Genomic DNA, 14,571 nt, shown 5'->3' with positions numbered 1-14,571 from the left:
TCCATCCATCCATCCATCCATCCATCCATCCATCCATCCATCCATCCATCTGTTTATTCATCTGTCTATCCACTGACCCATCCATCTATCTGTTTATACAACCATCTATATATTCACCCATCCACCACCTATCTACCTCCATTCCATGCCACCCATCCATGTACCCATCTCTCTTTTAGACATTATTCAGTTACCATTCATATAGTAAATATGTTCCACCCACCCCTGATTTTCTAGCTTGCGTCACGGCAAAGCAGGAGATAGAAGGGAAGTTCTGACATCTACCAGTAGCTTGACAGTGATCTACTGGGGCCTTGCCTGTTCTACTCATCATTGCTGATTTTTGCTCCCCAAATCCCGTTTATTGTACTTTTCCCAGAAGCTTTTTCTACCTGTCAGATCTGCTCTTTAGAGATATGTTCACTGACTAGGTCCCAGAAAAATAGTCTCTAACTGCCCTCCACCTAACCAGACCTGCAGTCAACTCACATGTGACGAATACCCTCTTGCAGTGGTTTTTTTTCTGTGGCTGGTAACACTGCGACAGTTTCTCCTGGGTACAGAGGAGCCCGGGGGAGGTCCTGTCAGCATCCATCGCATGGAAGGAGGTAAGGTTGCCACACTGCTGCTCCTGACATAGCTCCTCCCACCGTCCCCGACCCCTGGCTGCAGAACTGTCACACAGGGTGACCCACTGTGATCTCTGGCGCACTTGAGCGATGCCCTCACACACACTGCTGCCCCCCACCAGGCGGCTCTGAACCTTGGGCTGGAAACCTGCAGAGAGGAAGTGATGGTGAGAAGCAGGCCTGGCCTTGGGGCCTTGACACTGTTGGGGGGTGGGAGGTAGGAGGTGTCCTTTTCCACAGCCCCTCCTCACATCTTCTCTAGCACTTCTCTGACCAAGCTTTGTGCAGTCCCTAGGGCCTCTGGGCGGCTGGTGGCGGCTATTTCAAGATGACAGTGGCAAAGGAGCAGGCAGGGTGGTCAAGCCCTCCTACTTGTTTGCTTAGGAAGAGGGAGGGCTTTTTAGAAGAGGAAACTGATGCCTGGGGACTGGAAAGAACTGGTATACTTCACTGGTGGGACAGAACCCAGGAATTCTGCCTCCCAGGCTCCAACCCTGTGGAATAGGCTTTTGGCCATGAGGCCAGGTACCTAGAGAGGTATTCACGTCTGCTAATCAGAGTGGGGCTTGGGAATCTGTTGCAGAAGCAACTATGCTCGGTTGAAAGTCAAGAGTGAGCTTACCAGCTTTGGCTAGTTTCCATGGCAACACTCACCTTCAAAGCCCTAGTGACTCTTCTATTTAGAAGAAACTTCAAAGCAAGACCCCAGGCTTGGCTTTGCAGGTTGTAGCCTGCAGGAGAGCTTGAGGAGTAGGCGGGGCTGGAGCCAGCCATGAGCCTCTCATCTGGCCCAGAGAACCTTGGGGCTGCTACTGCCTGGAAGGCCAACTTATATCAGGTCTCCATTGGAGTAAGCTGCCCTGCTTGTAGATCTTATAGTTCTGAGCCATGCAGCCTATATTTGTGTTGGAATCCTGGGGACCTGCTGAAAGTGGCCTCGTTAGGGGTGTGGGGAGGGGTGAGACTGTTTCAGGAGACACTCATACTACCTGTCTAGGACCACACCTTGAGTAGTCCAGATATAGGAAATAGGCTTTGGATTGACACTGCAAATCTCAGCTAGTGCTCTGTGATACTGGAAGGAAGTGGAACTTCCTTGAGCCCTGGCTTCCCTATTAAAGAAGAGAGTAACAATAGTTCCCACCCCGAAAGGTGGGGATGAAAACTGAAGGATGCCCAGAACATCAAGGACACCTTCAGCGACATGGACCCACTCCTTCCTGGGCTTGGTGGTTACTCTGCCTTGTTTTGAACTGTGGTTTCTTCCTGTCTGTACCCGATCCTGGTCTGGTGCCCATAGAGTCCCATGTGTTTAGCTTTCCCTCTCTCCCCATTTCAACTGCACCAGCACGGCTGGTCTCTTGTAGCTCACGGCTCAGACAGAGCATCCTTTTAGGGGCTGCCTCTATAGCTGTGCTCTAAGCCAGGCCCTAGGGATCTCCCAAATATTACCATCCCCTTAGCCTCCTGTCTGAAGATTCAAAAACTCCCCATTGTCAAAGCCAACCCCTGCAAGTGCCCTTAGCTTCTTCCTGTTGGGAATCCCAGCTGACTCCGTTCTCCAGATGGTAGTTCCTTTGTGCTAGGAAGGAGTCGCTCTGTAGATGTCTGAGTCACCACCTCATCTAACTTGTTCTATCGTTTAGAGGCCATGGGCTCAGGTCCTCTGCTTCTCTTTCATCTCCATCAGACTTCTCATAAAGCTTGAACATCTGATCAGGGGATCCCATGTCCTTACTCAAAGGCAACAGATAGCCTGAAGAAGTGTGGTCAACTTCTAGCTTACCAGAGCAGATGACCGTGAGCACCTGGCCACCCTCCTGGGTGGTTGTTTTCTGGAAGCACTGCTGTAGGGAGTCACAGCTCCCATTCTGGGCCTCCCATCGAATTGGCAAGGGCTTGGGGTCCCTCAGCTCTCCAGGAGCGGGTGTTCCTGTTGCCTCTGTCCCAGACAGATGTGTCAAGAAAGATCCACACTGCAGAGACTTACAGATGAGGTTCCCCAGGCCCAGGGGCCTGTCCTTGGCCTTGTAGAGGATGGTGCCACCCCAGCTGCCATTGTAGAATTCCACCACACCTGTGCACCTCAGGCCCTCATGTCCTGGCACCAGCTGCAATCTAGGAGGAGCTGGAGAGGGGAAGGCATGTCTGAGTGTGGATACCTTCCAGAATGCTGTGTTGCTGAACCCCAACAGATGAATGCTTGGGAGGTGAGGGTCCCAGACATTGCATAGGACACACCTGAACCTTTTCCACTGAAATTCAGATGTAATTCCAATTACATCTGGCCTCTTAGTTTTTATTTGTTTTTGGTGATTCAATGAATCTAATTTGAGCTATTTACAGGAACATGGGCACCTTACCAGTGGCTACAGAATTGAACAAAATGTCTCTCTGCCCCCACAACCATTAACTGTCTATATTTTCTCAAGGAGGGTGAGGTCTCATGAGTCCCTCCCCCCTTGGTTAAGGAATGTTGACAGGTCTCATCTGCACAGATAACCACAGCTCCTGAGAGTTCCAAGAGTGCAATGGCTCTGTCATTCCTGGTCCTTGGGTCTTTATTGTCTGCATCAGTCCGTCCTCTCCCTTTCCCTCCGTGAGGCCTAAGCACTTTCTTACCTGTGGGCTCTGGCATGGTGGTGGGTGGGGTGGTTGTGGGTGGAGGCATTGTCCTCTGGGGCTCTGCAGTGAAACACACAGACAAGGGTGGGAAGTGGGGAGCAGAGGGAAGGAGGAGGGGAGCTGGTGGCAATGTGAAGACACAGGGCTCATGACCTTAGTGCCCCTTGACAGTAAGCTGACTTGACCCCCATCCCCCATGCTGCTTCTCAACACCCTAAGAAGTGGCCATCCCACACATCGAAGACAGGAAAATGGAGGCTCAAAGAACAGCAAAGTTGGCATTTGGCAGAGCTAGGTCTTGCTTTTCAATCTTGGCAGATGGATGTAGCACCCTTTGGCTTAATCCTGCCAGTCAGGTCTCTTACCTGTCTGTGGTCAGGGCTCTGTAACTGTGAAGCCCCTTTCTACCCGCTTACCCTCCCAGGTCTCAGCCCAGGGTGTCACACCCTCACCCACCTAGGCAGACCAGGCTCAGCGGAAGGCACTGGGCTGGTAAACTTATGCTGCAGTTGGAGAAAGACATCGGGGATCCTTGGCAGAAGATTGAGTTCTGGGGTCTGTTCCATAAAGAGTGATGGCCAAGGGACAAGGGGTCACCACATCTCAGCTGCTGGCACGCTGCAGAGGCCTGATGGGCATTTCTCTCAAGGTCCTCGTTCAACTTCCAACTGGAACTGCACACCGTTCTCCACAGGCTTCCCATCCCTTTCACCTGGACTTCCAGTTGACCCTGACACTTGGAGTTGGAGTTTCTTAGCATCATCTGGACACCTGAGCATCAAAAGAGGTAGTGAGAGGCATCAGGTGATGGAGGAAGGGCTCAGCTCTCACTTCTCCTTCTGAGTCCCCCACCACCCTTTAGGGCACTGTTGAGGCTTCCTAGGACCTCAGGCAGGTCATTGTGTTGGCCCTATGCTATGTATGCTCAGGTTTCTGAGCTAGAGGGAACCTTGGGGCTGCGGACAAGATGTCCTGAAGTCTTCTGTCCAACAAAATCCCCCCAACCTGTTTCAATAAGCCTGAGGCCTGATATCTATCTGTTGTCTCTGTGTACTCGTGCAGATGTGTGTGCACGTGTGCACATGTGTGTCAGAGGTCAGTTTTGAGTGACATTTCCCAGGAGCTGGATGTCTATCCTCTTTTTTGAGACATGGTCTCTCACTGGGATTTGGACATACCAGTTGAGTTAGGCCCGCTGGCCAGGAAGCTCTGTCCATCTCTTCCTACCTAGCATAGGATTACAAGTGTGCCATCCTGTCCTTTTTTATTTTGTTTTGTTTTTGTTTTTCAAGACAAACTCTCTCTGTGTAGTTCTTACTGACCAGAAACTCACTCTGCAGACCAGACTGGCCTTGAACTCACAGAGATCTGCCTGTCTCTGTCTCCCGAGTGCTGGGATTAAAGGCGTGCACCACCGCTGCCACTGGAACTTTTTTTTTTTTTTTTTTTTTTAATGTGGGCTCTGAGGATTGAGCTCATGTCATGTACAAGCTCTTTGCTGGACTGAGCCTTCTCCCTCACTCTTTCTCCCAGGATCTTTTTGTCTTAAATTAACTGTATTAGCTGGGTGTGGTGTATGTGTCTGCAATCCCAGGACTTGGCAGTGGAGGAAGGAGAAATAGGAGTTTAAGATCATCCTCAGCAATAAGTTGAGTTTGAGGACAGCCTGGGGTATAGAAGACTGTCTCAATGAAACAAAACATCGAAAACTGCACGGAGGCATGCTTTTCCTGCGGTAAGATACATTCATTTTAAGGGTTCTAGTCTGTGGAAGCTGGCGAACATCTGCAAGCACATGGCTATGCTGTGGTCTAGACACAGAGCCTGTCTGTCATCTAGACACATCCCGCTTGCTCCTCGATAGCCAGCTCATTTCCCTAGCTCCAGCCTCAGGGAAGGACTGCCCTGCTTTCTGCCATGAAAGATTAGTCCCTGCTCTTCTGCGGGGTCACATAATTGAATCGAATCACAGAGCACCGTTTGCTGTGACCTCTTGCCCTCTATGTATATTAGTGGTTTATGTGTGTTCCTTGGTAGATCAGTAGTTTGTGCCTTAAAAAAAAACATTTTTTACTGTGGAATAATATTTCATTGTGTGAATTTTCTCCATTTCTTTTCTATGCATCATCATGTGGGTTGTTTCGGTATTTGTCGACCATGTGTCAAAATGCTTATAAATTTACATGTGCAGGCTAGCATGTAGGCTCATGCCTACCGTTTCTCTTGAGTAAACACATTAAAGAGAAATTCTTAGGCTATAGGCAGGCTCGTAGTTTTGTGACTTTATAAAGCTCAGTGGTGGGGAGAAGACTGTGTAATATGTGGAGCTCTCCCCCAGGACCCATGGAAAATGCTTCTAGGACCTCTGGCCGTTAGAATCCACAGGTGCCTAAGTTTCTCATGTAAAATGGTCCAGGACCAGGCAAGGTGGCACATGCCTGTCATCTCAGCACCCAGAAGGTGAAAGATGGAGTATCAGGAGTTCAAAGTCATCTTTGATGAGTTTGAGTCCAATCTGGACCACACAGCTCTCAAACAAACAAGCTAACCACCCCCACCGCCTCTCCCCCACAGTGGGAAGGGGCTGGAGATGTAGCTCAGCAGAAGAGTATGTGTTTAACATCCTCAAGGCCCTGAGTTCCATCCAACCTCAACATTGCAACAGCAAACAAGGTGGCAAAGTGTCTGCAGCTGACCTGAATGTGTCCTCTGTGTGCTGTCATCTCTAGATTATTTAGAATTCTAGCACAGTGAAAAACTGTGTAAATGATTGTGATTCTGTACTGTTGGAGGAATAGTGACAAGAAAGGTATTTGTATGAGTCCAAGGCTGACTATTTGTTTAGGTGGAGGTGGTGGTGGTGTGTGTGTGTTGGTATGTGTATGTGGTGTGTGTGTATGTTTCCTCAGGCACTGTCTACATTTTTTGAGACAGTGTTTTCCAGTGGTCTGAAGTTGGCTAATGTGTCTCAGGGGCCTGCCTGCCTCTGCCCCCATGGTGTCTGGGTTTTCTTTCTGAGTTCTGGAACCACACTCATGTTCTCTTGCTTGCAAGGCAAGCATTCTACACACTGAGCCATCTCCCCAGATCCTGTCTCATTTTTGATCTTCACTTGTTTGAAGCCACAGATAGTGTGTTCTCTATTTCTCTGTCTGTTTCTTTCTGTGTCTCTGTCTTTGTGCTTCTCTGTCTCTCTGTTTCTCTGACTCTGGCTGTCCATTGGTTCACCTCTCTTTGTCTTGCTCTTTCTCTCTCTGTCTCTCTGTCTCTGTCTGTCTCTCTGTCTGTCTGTCTCTCGCTCTCTCTCTGTCTCTCTCTCTGTCTCTCTCTCTGTCTCTCTCTCTGTCTCTCTCTCTGTCTCTGTCTCTCTCTCTCTGTCTCTCTCTCTCTCTCTGTCTCTCTCTCTGTCTCTCTCTCTCTGTCTCTGTCTCTCTCTCTCTCTCTCTCTCTCTCTCTCTCTGTCTCTCTCTCTCTCTCTCTCTCTCTCTCTCTCTCTCTCTCTCTCTGTATACAAAGAGATTTTGGGAGGATATGTAACAGAGTCATTACCTGGGGCAAGAGGCAGGAAGGAGAGGTGAGGAACAGGGACAGAAGTGAATTCAGCAGCAGATCTTGTCATAGGAAGCTTTGAGCTCAGCAGATCTATTGCTCACTCAAGGAACACATTTAAAACTGAAAAGGCTTCTCAGATTGGTTCTTGGCTTAGGGCCACTGGCCAGCTGCCTTTCTTTTCCTTCCTGCCCATGGGGATGTGTGGAGCACAGAGAGCAGGGCTGTGGTAAACAAGGTCACCCGCCAGCTGGATGGAGAGGACTCATCCCACATCTAATCTCTGAAGATACTTCATGTGCTCCTGGCTCCATAAGCACCTCATGGAGTTCTCCAAAGAAAGATATTTTCTCCTCTTCCGTAGGTGGACATGTGAGGCTCAGACAGCAAGTGACTTACTAGAACCTGAGGCTGGGATGTCATCTAAGGGCCCAAGTCCTGTCTGAAGCTGCATGGTGGTTTTACAAGACCCTCATCTCTCTCCAGATAAATTCAGCACAGTGTTATCCAGGTTAAAGTGGAGATGGGACTGTGGTACAATGAGTGTGGAGACCGTCAACTCAAATGACGGTTAGGTCTGGGAATGTAGCTCAGTGGTAGAGCACCTGCCCCACACGTACAAGACCCCAAGAGTCACTTCTAGCATGCAGAACTGAATCAACAGGCTTCTGTACTGTGGACATCTCAGAGCCTTCACTAAGCCAATGGACACTGTTAGTATCCAGGAGGAGACGACGTGTGGCCCAACCCCTTGAGAATCGGTGGCTTCTAAGATTGAGATGTAGACACTCTGCTCTTTGCAATCTGACACAACCTTTCTCACGGCCTATCTGCAAGTGTCCATGACGGAGGACCAGAGAGGAAACAAGGCTTTGTGAGATGCATTTGTGGGTGGGTATGTTTCCTGCCCACAGAATAGGGTGGGGGTCATGCTAGCTAGCACCCGTGTAGTGATTACGAAGGGTGCCACCTGTACATGTACTGGCATGGCTGATGTGTGTTTGCAAGAGGTGGGGTTCACATTGATGGAGGAGGCAGGTTTTTAACAGGCAAATCCTCACGTAGCCTATGAAGCCATTTTCTTTCTCATGTTCTTTCTTACCTGGGCCATCCCTTCCAGACTGTCCAAGGCAGAAAGAGGCTGTGGAAAAGAGAGAAGTGGATCAGAATGTGAAGCTCCCCTCCCCCTTTCCCTCTGCTCCAAGGGGCAGCCATGGCCCTGGCTCACTGTCTCCCCACCCCACAGTCAAGGAGATTCCAGGGCAGGGATTTTCATGCTGTAGCTTAGAACCCAAAGTGGTTATGGAATCAATTCAGTGGGCCACAGTCATCAATCCTTTCTCTTTTTAAAATGTATTTTCTCAATGAATACACAAATGGAATTGATTTTTCTTTAGTGCACGATTCTGTGAATGCTAACACATACCACATGCATGACCTCTGTCACAATCAAGATACACACCAGCTTCGTTGCCCGCAGGGACTCCTCACTCTGTCTGTCCCTGTATAGTAACACAAGCATCCCTCTCGTTAACAGGGAAATGGAGCAGAATAAAGGACAGTGCACCACGCTGGCATGGGGAGGGTGTGAGCTGCTTGGAGGGGCACTGCTGATGAGGAGACTCAGTCAGGAAAGTGTCTGTCTTTCAAGAGTGAGGATGTTCATTCTGTCCCACAGCTCAGGTGTAAAAATCAGACACTGAGTGTGTGCTTGTAACCCTAATCCTAATTCTGGTGGCGATAGGCAGATTCCTAGGGATCCTGGCCAGCCAGCTTGGCCTACAAGGTGAGCTCCAGGCTAGTGAGAAGTATTATCTCAAAAATAAAGTGGGGGCTCATGAGAGAATTCATCAGGGACAGGTGCTTGCTGCCAAGCCCAGTGACCTGAATTCAATCCCAGGGTCTCAGATGGTGGAGGGAGTTGTTCTCTGATCACACACACACACATACTCGTAGTCTGGTGTGCCATGCACATGGAAGCATGCCTTTTTTTTGTTTTTGGAAAAAAAATAGCAATGTCAGGGTGCAGGAATGTAACTCAGTTGACAGAATGCTTGCTTAGCATTCACAAGGCCCCAAGTTCTGTCCCCAGTGCCACATAAGTCTGATGGGTTGGTGCATTCTTACAATCCTAGCTCTGGAGAGGTAGAGGCAGAAGAATCAGGAGTCAAGGTCATTGTGTTCATATAGTTCAAAAAGGCAGACAGACAGACAAGAAAGAAAGGAACAAAAGAAAGAAAGAAAAGAAAGGAAGGGAAGGAGGGAGGGAAAGAAGAAGGGACTGGGTTTTATGATCCCAGGTCCCATGTGTAGACACCACACACAACAGCATTGGGCCTGCTCAGAGAATTTCCTTAGGAAAGACTGAACAACGAACACAAACTGCCATTCTAAAAAGGAAAGTAAGGTAAAAGTGTTCGCCATGGAAGCCTGATGACTTGAGTTCCGTCCCAGAATCCACACTATGAAGTCAGATTCCGTGTGCTCTTCTGGGATGCCAGCATGCCCAGTGCAAGAGCGGCAGAGACAGAATTGCTCAGAAGCTTGAGGTCCAGCTTGCCTGGAGTTTACTGTGCAGCAGCAGAGACGAGAGACATTGCCTCCATGAGGTGGAAGGAGAGAATCAATTCCCAAAAGTTGCCTTCACACACACACCACACACACACACACACACACACACTCACTCACGCACGCACGGACGCAAACAAAAATGCACACACCAACAATAATAATAAATTTAAAAAGGAAGGTGATCAGTGAGAGAGTGAAAGAGATGGCTGTGCATTCCAGGGTGTGGCTCATCCTGTTTGGTCCTCAGATGAACCGTATTTCCTTTCTCTCCATCACCGTCACTATACCCATCACCACCGTAGCCACCACTGTCCTAACCATCGATGCTATCACTATTATTCTCACTACTACCACCTCCACCCGTGTCAGCATCACCATCATCACTGCTGCCGTTATCCTCAGTACGGTCATCTCCACCGTCATCACCGTCACCACCGTCACCACTGTCGTTACTGCTCTCACCACCACCATCCTCAGCACCAGAGTCACCCCTGTCACCAGTATCCTCAGCCACCAAGTCCACGATCACCAATAGCCACTGCCGATGCCGCCACCGCGCTTGCCCACCATTACTACCGCCCTCATCTCTGCCACCGCTACCATCACCTTCGTCGCTACTGTCATCTGCATTTTTATTCTTCACTCTTGTGGGAATTCTTAGTTTAAATCTCTCAATTTTCTCCTCTATGCCCCTTGATAGATATTACTGCCCTTTGATAGAGGAGACCGAGAGGCAAGTATGTTGCCCATACAACCAGCAGCCCAGAGGCTGTGCCCTTCACATGGGCCAAGCTGTCTGCTGTGCTCTATGCGACATCAGTTCCTGTGTATTTCCAGCAGTCAAGATAAAACATATCATGGGTAGACATGGCACTGAATATATATAGTGTGATGCTGGCAACTCTTCACACTGTCTGGTCTGTAAAGTGATGAAGTTTGGTTTCATGATCCTTCATCTTCCTCTTGGTCTAAACATGCCTCATCTCCAAGCTGTGTTTCTAATGAGTCCTAGTGTCTGGCAGAGGAAGACTGATGGCACACTTTCTTTGTTCACAACCCATCTTCATTCATTTTGCAGCTTCTCACAGGTATCCAGGAACTCCCTCCTACCCTGGGCCCTGTAGGCTGTGCTCAATATCTCCCCGACCTCCTCTAGAGCCACACTTGACCCATGCCCAGTGCTTTCTGAAACTCCTGTAGCCAACGCCAACCCAGGACTCTGCTTGGAGACCCTGGAGGCTGCAGAGATGTGGGGCATGGAAGCATTACACCACTTCCTCCTTCACCACCCACACCTCTCTTCCAAGCTGCTGGGACAGCACCTAAGAATTCCAAGGCCTTTTCCTTCCCTACATAGCATTCTCCAAGCTCCTGAAAGTCATGGCTTGGGCTCAGCAAGCCCAGACAAAGATCTCAGCAAAAGAAGCCACTGTCCATAGCTCCAGTCTCTCGTCGCCACATGGATAAGAATCCAATTATTTTGAGACTTTTTATTTTCCTTTTAAAATAAATCTAAATGAAAGTTACGATGGTTTTGAAAATCAGGGAATCTGGCTGTGGGCTGTGCCGCCATCACCAGGGTCTCAGCCAGCAGTCTACACTTTTTGTCTTTTCATTTGCCAGAGCCAAGGGGCCCCTGCTTTTTCCCCAGTGAGCCCTGCCAGGATTTAGGCACATGAAACACACACGTTCCCACCCTGAATGGGATGCAGCAGGATTATAAATAGACTCCCATGACTTCAAGTTGCCATTTTACACCAGACCTGTTTGCCAGAAATATTTTATGGATTTTGGAATGGCTGAAAGTGTTCACAATCCTCTGCCATGTATCCCTTTACAGTAGCCAGCCTGCTGCTGTTCACAGGTGTGGGTGCTCTGCAGGGCAGAACCTGGCTCAGGGCAGCTGGCGGCAAAGCCAAACTCAGTCCTCTGTCCCTGATCTGCTCAGAGGTCCTGCCTGTCATTTGCGGCCTGGACATGCTAGGTAAGGCTGGTTTAGTATCTGGTAGGCGTCTGGGGTCAGAGGCAGGGGCTGAGACCTTGGCAATAACTATAGATGCTAATAGTAAGCCCCCTAGTAGTAAGCCTCTCTTATAAAGGCCCACTTCTTGCCTAACACCTCAAATGAAGTGCTTGCTCCATAAAAACCTTCCCTCTCCAATCATCTCATGTAACTTAGAGATCAGGTGGCCTCTTTACTCCATAAACAGTGATGCCCTGACAGTTCATGGAGCTCCCCAAACTGCATCCACCAGTTTACATTGGAGGCTGATGGCTTTGGGAAGGGTCCTAGATTTCTTCCTTCATCTCCTCTCCATTGGCTAACTTGGAAGGTTCCAGAAACCCCAACTTCCTCTTTTTTTTTTCTTTCTTCGAGACAGGGTTCCTCTGTGTAGCCCTGGCTGTCCTGGAACTCACTCTGTAGACCAGGCTGGCCTCAAACTCAGAAATCCGCCTATCTCTGCCTCCCAAGTGCTGGGATTAAAGGTGTGCACCACCACTGCCCGGCCCCCAACTTCCTTCCTTCCTTCCTTCCTTCCTTCCTTCCTTCCTTCCTTCCTTCCTTCCTTCCTTCCATCCTTCCTTCCATCCTTCTGTCCATTCTTTATTCCTTTCTTTCTTGTGGCAGGATTTTATGTAGCCCAGGCTAGCCTAGAAGGCACCCTATCAGATGATGACCTGGAAACTCATTGGTCCTCTTACCTTCATCTCTCAAGTGTTGCCATTACAGATGCACAGACCTTCACACATTGCAAAGCTTGGTGCAGCCGCCTGTTCTCACCATCACAGGCCTGTATAAACTGGCTGTGATTGCCTCCACCTTCAGGTGGGAAAACCAAAGTCCAGAGGGGATAATAACTTGGCCATGGTGACAGATGTAGCTGGAGGTAAGCAGCATCGTGCCTCACACCCACCATCTAACATAGCATGTGGAGTTCCTTCAGGTCCCCATAGCCCAGGTGTCATTGTGGAAGTGGGCAAGAGTTCTGCAACCCAGTGCTGGCTCGAGACGAGAGTGTGAGGATCATACAGTTCTTTAAATGAAGCATGCACATTTGGAAAACATCTGGATTCCAGAGCATGTCTGGCTAGATATCGAGTTGTGGACTTACAGTCCTGGAGAGGCCAGAGGAAAGCCTTCTGCACTGTGCCATTTTCTCCCATTCAGAGTCCTCCGGGAGGCTCTGTGGGCTCCTCTCTGATTCTGCTTTACTTCCCACACCGAGGTGTGAACATTTTCTCTTTTTCGTAAGACCCATCCTTTACAGAAACAACATGCACCCCACTCCCACCCAGCCCTCCCTTATTAATCACCAACCCACGAGTGACCTTCTAGTACCCATACACTCACTGTCTTTGTCTCTTGTCTATCTCCACACCCTGATTGCCAGGTCAGACCCGCCAGGGCAGAGACCTTGTCTCTTTGTTCTCTGTGAATCTCCAGCACATAGTAGGTACTCAACCAGTGCTTGTTGTCTGGATGAATTCACAGAAACCACCATTGTTATCCTTTGAAGCACAGCTCTAGGCTTCTAATAGTCTGCTTTGTTTGGTTGATTTTTTGAGAGCGGTTACTCACTGTGCAATACAGCCTGCCCTGGAACTTGTGACTTTCCTATCTCAGACTATCTAGTTCTGGGATTACCATCATGCCCATCCCGTTTTATAGATGAGGAGACCAAGGGCCAGAGTTCTTGTTACTATGGGTGACTAAGAAGAAACCAAATTAGATACTCCCACCCTGTGCCACACACTAACTGAACATACATACATTTATATACATAAACACACGGAGAGTACTCCCACCCTGCACTGCACACTAACTGTATACACATACATGTATATACACATACATGCATATACATAAACACATGGAGAACTGATGCTCTTAGCTTTGTCAGCTCTCCCTAAATTCTTGTCCTGGTCACTGTAGGGAGACCATCCAACCCCTCGGTGGAGCCATGCTTAGTGATCATGGAGCTAGCACCATAGCCCCTGGCTTCCAGGAACTGTGGATCAGTCAGGGTTCCTTTCCTTTGTGCTTAGAGCCAAAGACAACCTCAGCTATGTATCCTGGGACAGCAGCGCACAGCCTGCTCTTATCTAGCACATTCCCAGCCTGTCTACGGCTTTTATCATGTGGACCTCCTCCCTCCTTTCACTAGCTGGCTCTTCTTAGCACTTGGGGCTTGGGGTGACAGAGGAAATGGCATTCCCTTCAAATGGTCCTATGGCTTCACATCCAGGTCTGTATGCCGAGTAGGGGCCCTGTGACTTGCTCAGGCTTCCAGACATGTGAAGATTCAGGCGCTGGCTTCCATACTTCCTCTGTCAGGTCTCTGTGAGCTGGGCAGACCCATGGCTCAAAATGTCTGCCTTGACTCTCAATGCTCCTGCTGCTGTAAAGAGCTGAGTAGCACATGCTCAAAACACATTTGTAGATGAATGAATGAATGAATGAATGAATATGTGAATGAATGAATGAATGAATGAATGAACGAATGAATGAACAGCCTATGCAGAAGAATGGAGGAGAAAATCTATGGTCTGGGAGCACTTAGTAAGATCCCTCCTGACTCTCTCCTGCCTTGCCTTGCTTCTGGATGACCCTAATGTCCACTGAGCACTGTCTCCACCACAGATAGGCTAGACCTACTGCGAATCAATTCATTTAACTGCCATTAACATCCATAGGGCACTGCTATTATTTTCTGTTTACAGTGAAGGAGACTGAGGATTACCAAACCACCCCAGGGTCACCTAGCTAAAGAGGCAGATGGAACTCAAATTGTTTTTTGGAGTTACTATAGTGTCTGAGCCATATCCCCATCCCACTTCAATGATTGAGGCTCAGAAAAACTGTAAGAGGGGACAGTGTAGGAACCCCTGACACTCTAACCCCACCAGGTTGTAAAGATCGTCATTCCTTAGGTCCTATGCCTTGATGTCTGTGTGTCTGCTGATGGAGGCTTCTCCTATGGCTGTGCTCTGACATGTGAGAATGGCTTTGGGGACCTATTACTCCTACGGAGGTGATGGGGCTGTATGGGGGCAAAAATGTAGGCCAGGCTCTCTACGATGCTTACCATCTGTTCTACCATGGGCTTGGCACTCCTGGGCCTCAGTTTTCCCTCACTGTAAAATGGGATGACGGCTCCACATACTTTCTGTACTATTCAGAAGCTAACAGAAAAAA

General features: G+C 49.0%; 1 protein-coding gene across 1 annotated transcript in view; it reads right to left on the bottom strand.

Annotated features, from left to right (window-relative positions):
* Positions 1-14,571, bottom strand: part of Cd5 (CD5 molecule) — a 20,923-nt gene that overhangs the window by 4,375 nt on the left and 1,977 nt on the right. The window contains exons 2-6 of the mRNA XM_028777568.1: positions 7,906-7,944; positions 3,711-4,025; positions 3,252-3,314; positions 2,416-2,757; positions 490-777 (exon numbers count right to left, since the gene is read on the bottom strand). Coding sequence (XP_028633401.1) covers positions 490-777; positions 2,416-2,757; positions 3,252-3,314; positions 3,711-4,025; positions 7,906-7,944 — 1,047 coding nt within the window. The remainder of the gene's footprint in view (positions 1-489; positions 778-2,415; positions 2,758-3,251; positions 3,315-3,710; positions 4,026-7,905; positions 7,945-14,571) is intronic.

The sequence above is a fragment of the Grammomys surdaster genome, unplaced genomic scaffold, assembly GCF_004785775.1.
Source record: "Grammomys surdaster isolate TR1022 unplaced genomic scaffold, NIH_TR_1.0 310, whole genome shotgun sequence".
In the NCBI taxonomy this organism is placed as follows: domain Eukaryota; kingdom Metazoa; phylum Chordata; class Mammalia; order Rodentia; family Muridae; genus Grammomys; species Grammomys surdaster.
This window is presented reverse-complemented; position numbering and strand designations above follow the sequence as displayed.